Source organism: Gymnoscopelus braueri, assembly GCF_963280865.1.
Source record: "Gymnoscopelus braueri genome assembly, chromosome: 21".
In the NCBI taxonomy this organism is placed as follows: domain Eukaryota; kingdom Metazoa; phylum Chordata; class Actinopteri; order Myctophiformes; family Myctophidae; genus Gymnoscopelus; species Gymnoscopelus braueri.
This window is the reverse complement of record NC_137623.1, coordinates 45321958-45335363: the sequence shown is the minus strand read 5'-3', so window position 1 is coordinate 45335363 and position 13406 is coordinate 45321958. Positions and strand designations below refer to the sequence as shown.

The 13406-nt window shown below is 41.3% G+C and overlaps 1 protein-coding gene across 3 annotated transcripts in view; it reads left to right on the top strand.

The window, feature by feature from the left end:
• Positions 1-13406, top strand: part of galnt11 (UDP-N-acetyl-alpha-D-galactosamine:polypeptide N-acetylgalactosaminyltransferase 11 (GalNAc-T11)) — a 38246-nt gene that overhangs the window by 22905 nt on the left and 1935 nt on the right. For all 3 annotated transcript variants that reach the window (XM_080417954.1, XM_080417955.1, XM_080417956.1), the window contains 9 exons: positions 2745-2868; positions 3406-3572; positions 4266-4394; positions 7253-7496; positions 8881-8998; positions 9641-9793; positions 9907-10113; positions 10246-10350; positions 11979-12116. In XM_080417954.1, the coding sequence (XP_080274080.1) occupies positions 2745-2868; positions 3406-3572; positions 4266-4394; positions 7253-7496; positions 8881-8998; positions 9641-9793; positions 9907-10113; positions 10246-10350; positions 11979-12116 (1385 nt within the window). The remainder of the gene's footprint in view (positions 1-2744; positions 2869-3405; positions 3573-4265; positions 4395-7252; positions 7497-8880; positions 8999-9640; positions 9794-9906; positions 10114-10245; positions 10351-11978; positions 12117-13406) is intronic.

The window sequence follows — 13406 nt, the reverse complement described above, 5'->3', positions numbered from 1 at the left end:
GACATATATTCCTTTATTAATCCACAAAAAGATAACAATAAAAAAACAAAAACATAGACAATAGACATAGGTATTTCCCATTCACTACTGTTAAAAATCTATAAGGTGCCAACTTCTGCCAAGGTGTTTCTTTTCTTCTAACTTTATCCAGAGTTCGAGCCCTTGGTCAGACTGGTCAGTATCTGGTTAAAAACTCTGGATCCCCAACCCAAGTTGCTCTCCTCCGGATTCCATTGGCTATATTTTTAACAAAGAGCATTTTTTATTTCAGATCCAGATCTACAGCGTCAAGGCCGCCATTCTTTTTGCTGCGGAACAAGATCTTTCTCTTAGTGATTTCATAATTAGTTGCCCATATGAAGTTCACACACATCTTATTCATTTTTGTTAAATATTTTCTTGGTGGTGGAAATGCCGTAGCAAGAAAAATGAGTATTGATATTAAATAACTTTTCTGTATTTCCACTTTGGACCTACGTATAAGAGACATTTACAGTATACCAGAATATTTATCTATTTCCTCTTGTAATTTTCTTCTCCCATTTTTTTTCAAAACAGTTTCCCTTACTTATATACAGACCCAACATTTTCATTTCATATTTAACTATTGCATTTACATGTGAGTTATTTTCCTCTACTCCCATCCAGACTCCTTCTGTCTTGGTTCAATTTAACTCCAGCTACTTCTTCATACAATTCAAAGTGTTTATTTACAATATCCACTTGGTTTCTTCTTATTATTATGATGATGGAAATGTCGTCTGCATAAGCCAATGCTACTACTGTCTGACCTGTACTAGTCCTTATTTATTATTTTTAACAGTGGATTAATAGCGAGAATATACAAAGCTGCACTGACCGGACAGCCCTGTTTAACTCCCTTCTCTATCTCAAAAGGATCTGTTAGAAGGCCAATGACATTGATTTGAACAGTAGATCTCGCAGTCGGACACAACAACTTAACCATATTAATAAAACTATTTTTGAAAAGCCATGTCTTTTCTTCACCATCAGGGTTGCATTGCTCATGGGACGGCCTTGCACGCCGTGCAGGAACCTATTTGACCGGGAGCACGCGCAGGCACACGCATAGATTTAAAACAACTTTAAATTCACACCTCAACAAAAATTACAAAGGCTCCCGACTCACACCAGGTGGATTAACATAGGAATGAGCCTAGATCAGGGGTCTTCAACAGGGGGTCCGGGACCCCTAGGGGGTCCTCAGAGTTACTACAGGGGGTCCGCCAAATCTTATATATGATATGATTAGTTTTTTACCTTAACCACTTGAACCCTAGCTTCCCTTTTCTGAGGAGAACTTCAGCCAACAATAGCAGATCTACAAGCTCACAACGCCTCGCAGCGCGAGGCGTTGTGAGCTTGTAGATTGGCTATTTTTGGCAAAGAGGTGTTTGGTGTAGAGGGAAAAAAGAGCAGACCAAGTAAACTAAAAAAAGTTGAATCTGAAACAGAATTTTATACAGGGGGTCCCTGCTTCATCTCTCTCAGCTAGGGGGTCCTTGGCCTGAAAACGTTGAAGACCCCTGGCCTAGATGCATATCAATTGTCCATTGTGTGACCTGTAGTGTAGGTGTTAAGCGACGTGCGCGTCACGTCATTAAGATAGAGTGCAACCACGCTCCAATTCGGCATTGCAACACTGATCACCATCCAAAGGTAATCACGGGAAATATAATCAAATGCCTTTTTTTGGTCAAACCCTGTAATGTAGAATTCCTTCTCAGTGCCTGAAGTTATGATGTAGCTAAATATACAAAGATTATCCCTCTTAACACAGCCATTTATGGCACGTTTGTTCTTGTTCAAGAATGTGGTCTCAAATGTTAATCAATCTATTAATTATTACTTTGGCAAGTGTTTTATAATCTGTATTGATCAATGTCAAATGTCTATAATCTAAATTTCTCCTGTCTCCTTTTTTATGCAACATTGTCATCACTCCATGGTAAAATGAGTTACTTAATCTACCTTCGTTAATCCCTTGATCGAAAGCTGCAGTAAGAGTGAGAAGTACTGGTTCAAAGTTGTCTAATGGCATTTTTTACGTAATTTCACCGAGGAGTGATATCGTTTCCTCACTAGACAAAGGTTGAATATCTTCTAAAACTTCAGATATTTTATTAAAATTGGGCTCAACTCTCCTATACATTTCAGAACATATTTCTTGAACAACTCTTCTTTTCTCTTTTTCATCAGAGACCACAAGGCCCTCTTTATCTTTAACTGTTTCTAGGAAGCGTTTTTCGCTTCTTTTTTTACACAGTGACAGAGCTTTAGAAATAAGGACTCCTGAATCAGATATGGTACTAAAACCAGCCTCCTTTTTTATATTAAACAAAAACTCACTATTGTAATTATCCAATTCCTTTTTTAAATCATATAATTATTTCTTTTCACTCTCACTCAATATATTTTTTAAATTTTAGTTCTAGGAAATGTTTTGTTAGCTGGTCATATCTGTGGTTGTGTTGTGATTGTGATCTGTGAACCAGTAGTACTAGAGGTCTTGGTAGGATGGAAAACCAGCCGTACTAAAGAGGGATGGGTATCGTTTGATAAGTACACATATATGTTCATGTATACATACGTGCTAATGAAAACAATCAATAACTGTGTTATAAGAGAAACTGAAGGGGAACTTATACACAATGTCGAGCAGATGGGGCTAAAAGCTCATATTGCCCAACGTTTCTCTCCCCCCCCCCACCCCCCCCCCCCAGGTATGATCTATACAGCGTCAGACCAACAGATCAGAGATCAAGGTTATCACAAACACGCCTTCAATGTTCTCATCTCCAACAGACTGGGCTCACACAGACAGCTACCAGACACCAGAGATACACAGTAAGAACACACACACACACACACGCACACACGCACTGACTGACTGACTTTTCAATTCCGCCCGGAGTGTTGTTTTGTTTTCACGTAGGCGAGTGGAGAATCCATGAGAACGGCTGCATTCATTAACATCCATCCGTGTGTCTGATGGGTTTCTACTACACAGACTACACACACGCCCATATACTGTAATCATCTAGATATAAAACATTTAAAAGGGAAATATTTCACTTCATGTGCAATGAAAGTTTCACTTTTTAAATTATATTATGTGAAAAGAACGTGAAAAAATAAAAATCATTTTCCACTTATTTTTTTATGATCCTATATAAACTTGTCTCAATTAATTCAGTAACGTAATTAAGTCAGTTAATGTTTCTAAATATCTGTTTTGATTATTTTTGGTTAATTGCCCAACCCTAGTGTGTTGTAAATTGATAATGTGCGTGTTTTTAAATTGATATGCTTGTGTTGTAAATTGGTGCGTGTGCGCTTGCGCGTTTGTGTTGAAAATTGATGCGTCTCTCTCTGTGTGTGTAGGTGTAGGGGCAGAGTGTATGCGGAGGGACTACCTTCTGTCAGCGTAGTGATCTGTTTCTTCAACGAGGCGCTGTCCGCCCTGCTCCGGACCGTCCACAGTGTTCTGGACCGCACGCCTCACTACCTGCTGCACGAGATCATCCTGGTGGACGACCACAGTGAGCTGGGTGTGTACACACACACGCACACGCACACACGCACACACACACACCCCTCACTACCTGCTGCACGAGATCATCCTGGTGGATGACCACAGTGAGCTGGGTGTGTACCAGTGTTGGAAGAAGTACTCACATTTTTTGTAAAAGTATGAATACCACAATGTAGAAACACTGTTGTTAAGTAAAAGTCTGGTATTCAAAAATGTACTTGAGTAAAAAGTAAAAGTACTCATTACGCAGACTGTCCCATTTCACAAGTTTTCAAAATGTGTAGAAATCTTCTGAAAATAGTAGATCTACAAGCTCACAACTGTGATGCGTTTTGAGCTTGTAGATTGGCTATTTTCAAATAGCCGAAGTATGTGTGCTGAAGTGCTGAAGTGGTTAATGTACTATGTTTTATAATAATAATCAAAATTTGCAAAGTAACTAGTGGTAACTTAAGTTTTCAAATAATTGTAGTGGAGTAAAAGTACAATATTTGCCTCTGAGATGTAGTGGAGTAGAAGTAAAAGTATTGAAAATTGGAAGTATAGTGATACAAGTACACACACACACACACACACACACACACACACACACACACACACACACACACACACACACACACACACACACACACACACACACACACACACACACACACACACACACACACACTCACTGGTGTTGACTGTTGTGTACTTTGCTGTGTGTCAGACGACCTGAAGGAGACCTTGGACAGGTATGTGCAGCAGTCCCTTCAGGAGAACCTGGTCAAAGTGGTGAGGAACCAGAAGAGAGAAGGCCTCATCCGAGGACGCATGATAGGAGCCTCGCACGCTACTGGTGAGACCTCACCTCCTATACCTCCCAAATCCTACCTCCTAACCCAGGGGTTCTCAAACTTATTTATACTACGACCCAATAATGGGATTTCTTTTGGCGAATATAATTGCTAGTCTCTCATCATCATGATATTGAATTATCCAGTCTGTTCATATTCACATGAGAACAACTGGCACTCTCATCAAGACAAGTTGCCTGGTGTTCATTGTTGTGTGGACAATTATAGGGACTTATTAGTGCCTGTTTCATATACTGCATTTACACATTTTGGTGTCTGATGTTTGATAGAATATTATGTTGCAAGGCTTTGATTTTGACATTGAGAAAATAAGAAGTAGATATTCCATTGTGTGTGTTATGTGCAATTGGGCCTTTATAAGTGTTTTTGTAAGAAGAGGAGTGGAGACAGGCTGCCCTGTTGAAAGTATTTCCATGTTCGTATGAATGAAAGGATTTTGTTTGTTGTTTATGTTTGAGTGCCTGGGCTTATAAGGTTTGTTCTTTCATGAATCATTAGTTGACAGGTATACTGTAGATCAGTCGGCCCGGAACATCATTGAGTGACTGAAGGAAACAATCTAGGTAAAAGCTACAAGTGGATGTAGACGGGGAATAATGTATTTGGTGTCATGGACAGAATCCACTTAAAACTAAAATATACGACGGTGTTAACTCATTTAGACCGGGAACACATCTGTGTCATTTTAAGATTTATTTGGGCTATTCAAAAAATAGCCAGTCGAAACTTTGTGGAAATCTTTGAATATATGTTTTAAGACAAACTTTTTAAACTCCGCTCTGTGCTTCTGAGGGTCCCTCACTGGAACAACATATTTTGAGATGGGGGGTCCGCGGCCAAATACATATACATTTGGGTAGTCCTTGTCATGGAAAAGTTTGAGAACCACTCATATAGCAACATACGTTTTTTTCAGAAAACTGTTATGATTGTCTGATTTAGAAGACATTGGTAGAATTCCCCAGAAGCAAAGATTTGAGTTGCAAATGTTCGCTTTAAAATATATATACCGTAATTTTCGCACTATAAGCCGCACCTGAATATAAGCCGCAGCAGCTAAATTGAATGATTTGTACATATATAAGCCGCACTGGACTATAAGCCGCGGGTGTAAAATCCATAGATTTAGGAGGTCCCCTAGTGGCCGTTAGCTGTAAAAATCCATAGATAAGCCGCTCCGTTATGTAAGCCGCAGGGTCAAAAAATGGGAAAAAAGTCGCGGCTTATAGTCAGAAATTTACGGTATATATACATATATTCAAAGATTTGCAAAAAAAATCCACAATTTAAAAAAAAATAGCAGATCTACAAGCTCATAGCATGGCACTCGGTGCCTCGCTATGAGCTTGTAGATCTGCTATTTTTGAATAGCCAGAGAAATCTAAAAATGACACAGATTATTTCCCGGTCTAAATGGGTTAAAGCGCGAGTGGTTTCTTTGATGTGATGGACAAAGTCCACTCAACTAAAAGCTATGACGGGGAAACTCCAAACAACTAGTCTTTGGAGATGGAGAATTCTGTCTTTAGTATGATGGACAAAATCCTCTCAAAACTCAAACATAGCTGGATTGAGATGAAGAATTCTCCCTTTGATGTGCACTCACGATTCACCTGTTGTGCTATTTTATGTTGATGTGCCACTGAATATGTAGTGATGTAGCATTTGTCAAAAAGAAACATTGTTCTGAAAGTAGTGTAGCTAGACAGAAGCTACTAGGAAATTAGCTAGTAACTAGCCCAAGATCAATCGCCTGAAGGAATGGCATTGGGAGAAAATATCCAGTCTCTTTATGAGTGAGTGAGTGAGAAATCCTGTCTTTAAATGAGAGGGAGAGAGAGAGAGATCTGCAATTCTTTTTTAAATCGTGAAAATGTGTGCTAATCTATAAATACATATAGCGAATTGTTTTTAACTCAAATCTTTGCTCCTGGAACAAAGCATTTTGAGATGGGGGGAGGCCGTGGCCAAATACATATAATTTTGGGGGTCTTTGACATGAAAAGGTTTTGAGCACCACTGATAGAAGCAACATGCGTTTTTCATAAAACTGTTAGAATCTGCCTCAGGTCTTAATGGATTAACCCATTAAGACCGGGAACGCATCTGTGTGTCATTTTTAGATTTCTTTGGCTATTCAAAAATAGCAGCTATACAAGCTCATAGCTATGAGCTTGTAGATCTGCTATTTTTTTTATCTTGAAAATGTGTGCAAATCTTGAATATAATATATGTTTTAAAGCGAACATTTCTAACTCAAATCGTATTGCTTCTGGGGATTCTACAAATGTCTTCTAAATCCTAACAGTTTTAACGTTATGTTGCTATAATATCAGTGGTGCTTAAACTTTTTCATGTCAAGGACCCCCAAAATTATATGTATTTGGCCGCGGACCCCCATCTCAAAATATTTTGTTCCAGGGATCCCCAGAAGCAAAGATTTGAGTTAAACATTTATATATTCAAAGATTTTGCCACATTTTCACGATTTATATATATATTTTTTTAGCGGATCTACAAGCTCAAATCATGATTTGTGTGCATGGGGATCTCATCTTAAACAAGCTCAGTGCTTAATGAGTCTTCCAGTTTAGTAGACCTTGTATTGTGAATTTGTACTTCCATGTACTGTTGTTCTCATGTCTTACTGAATAAAGTACATCAATCAAAACTCATAGCGCGGCACTCTCTATTTTTGAATAGCCCAAAGAAATCTTAAAGTGACACAGATGCGTTCCCGGTCTTAATGGGTTAAAATAGGAACGTCCTCACGTTCACCTCAAGTACAGTAATACAAACCTGTGTGTGTGTGTGTGTGTGTGTGTGTGTGTGTGTGTAGGCGAGGTGCTGGTGTTCCTGGACAGCCACTGTGAGGTGAACCAGGCGTGGCTGGAGCCCCTCCTCTCCGTCGTGCAGAGGGACCGCCGGACAGCCGTCTGTCCCGTCATCGACATCATCTCCGCCGACACGCTGGCCTACAGCCCCTCCCCCCTGGTCCGGGGGGGCTTCAACTGGGGGCTGCACTTCAAGTGGGAGCCGGTCCCCCAGAACCAGCTGGACCGCGACCCCACGCTACCCATCAGGTTTAGCTAACGCACAGACACACGCACACACACACAGGACACCTACACCAGTGGTTCTCAAAACTTTTCCATGTCAAGGACCCCCCCCCCCAAATTGATATGTATTTGGCCCACGGACCCCGCATCTAAAAACAAAAATTCTAAACATTTAAAAAAATAGCAGATATACAAGCCCATAGCGCTGCACGAAGTGACGCGCTATGAGCTTGTATATCTTGCTATTTTTGAAATGCCAAAGTATAAAATATGGCTAAAATTATTCTCCCAAGGACCCCCATGGGTCCCCGGACCCCACTTTGAGGACATATAAAGGTAGACGCCTCCTCCGACTCTGGGGCGTCTGTATCGCGGCCGCCATATTAGAGGAGGCACGCTTCCTGACTACTGGCCAATCACAGCCCGTCTTTTCCGAGACTTGGCAGAATCTAGTTGTATAAAAATACAACGGGATATTTTTATACCACTAGATTCTGACAAGTCCCGGAAAAGACGCGCTGTGATTGGCCAGGAGTCAGGAAGCGTGCCCCCTCTAATATGGCGGCCGCGATACAGGTCGCTCCAATGAACTGCAGCGGCCAATCAGGTATCTAGGTTTCTATATCTATGCCCTACACTAGCAATCAGATAACAGACAGACAGGAAGTGCACTCGTGAGGTAAAAGATATGACTCTAATAATAATGCTTTTCTAATGGTCTGTCTCTCTCTCTACCTGTCTGTCTCTCTGTCTCTACCTCTCTGTCTCTACCTGTCTGTCTCTCTGTCCCTACCTGTCTGTCTCTCTGTCCCTACCTGTCTGTCTCTCTGTCTCTACCTGTCTGTCTCTCTGTCCCTACCTGTCTCTCTGTCTGTCTCTACCTGTCTGTCTCTCTGTCCCTACCTGTCTGTCTCTCTGTCTCTACCTGTCTGTCCCTACCTGTCTGTCTCTCTGTCCCTACCTGTCTGTCTCTCTGTCCCTACCTGTCTGTCTCTCTGTCCCTACCTGTCTGTCTCTCTGTCTCTACCTGTCTGTCTCTCTGTCTCTACCTGTCTGTCTCTCTGTCTCTACCTGTCTGTCTCTCTGTCCCTACCTGTCTCTCTGTCTGTCTCTACCTGTCTGTCTCTCTGTCCCTACCTGTCTGTCTCTCTGTCTCTACCTGTCTGTCTCTCTGTCCCTACCTGTCTCTCTGTCTGTCTCTACCTGTCTGTCTCTCTGTCTCTACCTGTCTGTCTCTCTGTCCCTACCTGTCTCTCTGTCTGTCTCTACCTGTCTGTCTCTCTGTCTCTACCTGTCTGTCTCTCTGTCTCTACCTGTCTGTCTCTCTGTCCCTACCTGTCTGTCTCTCTGTCTCTACCTGTCTGTCTCTACCTGTCTGTCTCTCTGTCTCTACCTGTCTGTCTCCCAGGTCTCCCACCATGGCAGGCGGTCTGTTTGCTATAAACAGGAAGTATTTCAACGAGCTGGGCCAATACGATGCCGGGATGGACATTTGGGGCGGAGAGAACTTGGAGATTTCCTTCAGGGTGAAGACACCACTTCTATAATGAACACACACACACACACGCACACGCACACACACTCACACGCACATCGTCGCTGTTGGGCAGAAACCAACCATCTCCATTTTTCAACTTTTTCAATGCTATTGAACACCCTTTACGTCTGTGTGTGGGTTTTACGAATATTGAACCAATGAAAAGTATTAAAAAGTGCTTCTGATTAAACCCCCTAACTCCATTGAGTCCTCAAACTGTAGTTCAAACCTCCTAACTCCAACTCAGGGTTTTAATTTTGTGATTATATCGGTTAGTATTGTTCTGTTTTATATGCAGAGTGACTTCACTTATTTGCTGATTCCTGTATTCCGTTTTGCCTTTTTGTTTTACATAATATACAGTATAGCGCAATTTTAACTATTGTCTGTTTTTATTGAACTTTTGTGTGGACCCCAGGGAGACTAGCGACCACTTTGTGGAAGCTAATGGGGATCCTATTAAAGAACAGGGCATTAATGTAGTGTCTGAAATATGGGGATGCAAGGTTTCTGTGTTCCTCTTTCTGTCTCAGATCTGGATGTGTGGAGGACAGCTGTTAATAGTTCCTCTTTCTGTCTCAGATCTGGATGTGTGGAGGACAGCTGTTAATAGTTCCTCTCTCTGTCTCAGATCTGGATGTGTGGAGGACAGCTGCTAATAGTTCCGTGTTCCAGAGTGGGTCACATCTTCAGGAAGAGACGTCCGTACGGGTCCCCGGGCGGCCAGGATACCATGGCCCACAATTCACTGCGGCTAGCACACGTTTGGATGGACGAGTATAAGGTACACGCACGCATAATAATAATAACAATAATTATAATGCATTTCATTTGTATTTTGATTCACTTACTGACTGACTGATTCACTGACTGACTGTCTGGCTATCGTCCAATCAGGAGCAGTATCTGTCTCTGCGTCCAGAGCTGCGTGGGCGGGACTACGGTGACATCAGCGAGCGCGTGGCGCTCAGGGATAGGCTGAAGTGTCACTCATTCAGGTGGTACCTGGAGAACATCTACCCAGAGATGACTCACAACGACAAGATACAACGACAACAGTTCAACAAGAGTCTGAGACGAGCCGCCGTTCTTCAGTCTGGACGGGTACCTGTCTGTCTGTCTCTCGCTCTGTGTCTCAGAAAATATTGTGTGTGTGTGTGTGGGGGGTAGTTGGTTAATCTGTTCTCAGATCAGTGTTTGAATCGTGTGTGTGTGTGTGTGTGTGTGTGTGTGTAGTTGATGAATGTGTTCTCAGGGAAGTGTTTGGTGGCTCAGGGCAGAGCCAGTCAGAAGGGAGGGGCTGTGGTGCTGAGAACATGTGACCCGCAAGAATCTGAACAGGTGGGCATACATACATACATACATACATACATACATACTGTACATACATACAGGTGTATTTTATTGATAGCATAGCCTATTATAGTAGTGATGGTCCTATATATTCGATTGACCAGTGTATCGGGCTGATATTTGCTCGATTATATATATTTTTAAGTGTTGGTTGTGCCATGAGTACATTCAAAACACAAATATTATGCGGCGCTAAAGCGACATTTATTTATTTTAATTAAAATGTTCACACCATTTTTTATCTTTCACAGCATAGTGTACTCTCAGGTTTTCAGATGATGGCATCTCACGGCTTCATTTGATTGGCTCAGCAGCAGATTTGAACTGGAAAATACATGTTGAAGGTGTCATGATGTGTGCTTCCAGTTCAAATCTGCTACTGAGCCAATCAAATGAAGCTATGGGAAGCGGTGGCATAGAGACACACGGCCGGAAGCGGAAGGCCTACAAATCCACGCCCACTTTTGACACTCGGGGTCCGTTAGAACGATGAACTGCAGCTCTCAATGCAATCTCTATAAGAGGCATTGTAAAATACCGTCATTTCACTGGTTAACTACTGAGGCTGTAGCGATTTTTTTTGTGTTCTAATAATCTGTCCCATTTGTTTAATTTGTCCTTTTTAATGTCCCATATCTTTCATCTCAATATACTACCCACAATATACTATAATATACTCCATCAGTATGTCAAAACCGCTAGCATCGGAGATCCAGAGTTTAAGTGGTCGCATGGTATATACGTCACGGACGCATCCCTTGAGGTTTTCAATACCCAGAAAACTGGCAAAAGTGGACGTTTTCAATAGGTTTTGGTCATTATCTCTGGAACAGAAGGTCCAATCTGCTCAGTTCAAAGCTTGTTGGATGCGTGACTTTGAGGACATTAAGCACACAATGACACATTTTCGGGTTATTATTTTTTTTTTAGGGGAGGCGAGATCTTAGTTGGGCAGGCGACCGCCTCTCCTGCCTCTACAGTGGGTATGCCACTGGTCGGCGCTCGGCGCTCGTAAAGACAGTGATGTCACTGAAATGCCCGTCTGCTGTCTACCCTCTGCTGTGTTAACATTATGGGTAACTCGTTAAAGTGGCAAATTAAATGTGAAACACATCAACTATTAAGAAAACAAGAAGATATGTTGACAAAGACACTCCATACATTTGGAAACATATTTTTATTTAAATCAATATCGTCTTCAGTTAATGCAGGATAATTTTAAAAGTAGGCTAACTTTCATATCCTCTCATAGGGAATGCATTGGCAGCTGCGGTTCATCGTTCTAACGGACCTCGAGTAGCGGCGCTGTCTCAAAAGTGGGCGTGAAATTTGTAGTCCCCGTGTGTCTCTATAGTACCCATTTCCTGTTCCAGTAGATGCGTCAGTGAATACACAGTCTGTTATATCACATGTAAAAACATGTATTTGACATGAAACAGTTTGAGCACCACTGATATTGCAACATAAATTTTTCAGAAAACTGTTTTAGAAGAAACTAGACCTCAGGTCTAAATGGGTTGGGGGGGGGGGGGGAGAAGGTAAAAATTACGTGTCCTAAAATGTTGATGAGGTACAGTAATACGTGTGTGTGTGTGTGTGTGTGTGTGTGTGTGTAGGTGTGGTCCTACAACGAGGACAGTGAGTTGGTTCTTGCAGGGTTGTTGTGTCTTGACGTGTCAGAGGTCCGCTCCTCTGACACTCCTCGTCTGATGAAGTGTCATGGATCTGGAGGCTCTCAGCAGTGGAATCTGGGGGTGAGAACCTTTTTTAAGTGTCAAGGTACCCCCAAATGTATTTGGCCGTGGACCGCCATCTGAAAAGAGTTTGTGCCAGGGACCCCCAGAGGAGATTTATGTAGAAAATAATCCATATTATTCAACATTTTCGATATCTTTCAAAACATTTCAAAAATAGCAGATGTACAAGCTTGCATAGTGGTATGAAGTGACACGCTGTGAGCTTGTAGATCTGCTGTTTTTGAATAGCCAACATATAAATTGATAAAGTGGTTAAAATGATTGTGATGCTACAGTACATTAACTACTTTTGCTGGAGACCCCCTGGAACCCTCCCAAGGACCCGTCCGGGGACCCCACTTTGAGAACCAATGAGAAATCAACCTTTTTTTTCTCCTTCATTTCAAGGACCCCCAGTTTGAAATGCGTCCACGGACTCACATTTTATTTAAATATATAGTTTTATCTCTGAGACCCTATATCTACACTGAAAAATCTTGTTTATTTAATGACCTCATGAAATGAAAAATTATATATATTTATATATATACTTTTAGAGCATAGAGCATTTTTACCTTCTCCCCCCCCCCCCCCCCCAACTCACTTTTTCTTCTTACTTTGAGAATGTATGTACATGTCTATAACTATTTCATAACTATAACACTGTCATATAACCTCTATTAATCACTCCAAATATACTGACATTCACGATATTGTTCTGTCTGTGTTGACTTAATGATCCATTCTTATGCTTTACATTTTCTGTTGTTTCATGTGTTTGTCCTGTCTGTCTGTCTGTCTGTCTGTCCTGTTCTGATGTGGCTCCTGTCATCTGTCTTGTTTACTTGTTTTGTCATATCTGATATTGTTTGTTGAATTGCTTGTTGTTTAATGTTTTGTTTTCCCCTCTGCTTTGTTTTTGTTTTGTTTTGTTTTGTCTTAGTTTTAGGAAAATGTCTATACAGTGTATCATGTACCTAGGATCCCCTCTAAAACGAGATGCTACATCTCAAGGGGCTATTCCTAATAAAGAATTTCAATAATAATATTCGTGGTCATAATAGAGATATAATTAACAATAGATGCCAAAAAAAGTGAAGTGTGTATGTTTGTCAAAAGACCCTAAAGTCCAATCTTAATTGCGTCCTGTCACACGAAAAGAATGTGTGATTACATCAGCAAGTCGGTGCGTTACAAACGTTCCTGTTTTAAACTTTACTGTTACTAAAAAGTACAAAGAAAATTGAAATTGAAAATATTTTAGGTTAATAATTCTCTCTCTCTTTCTTTCTCGCTCTCGCTCTCTCT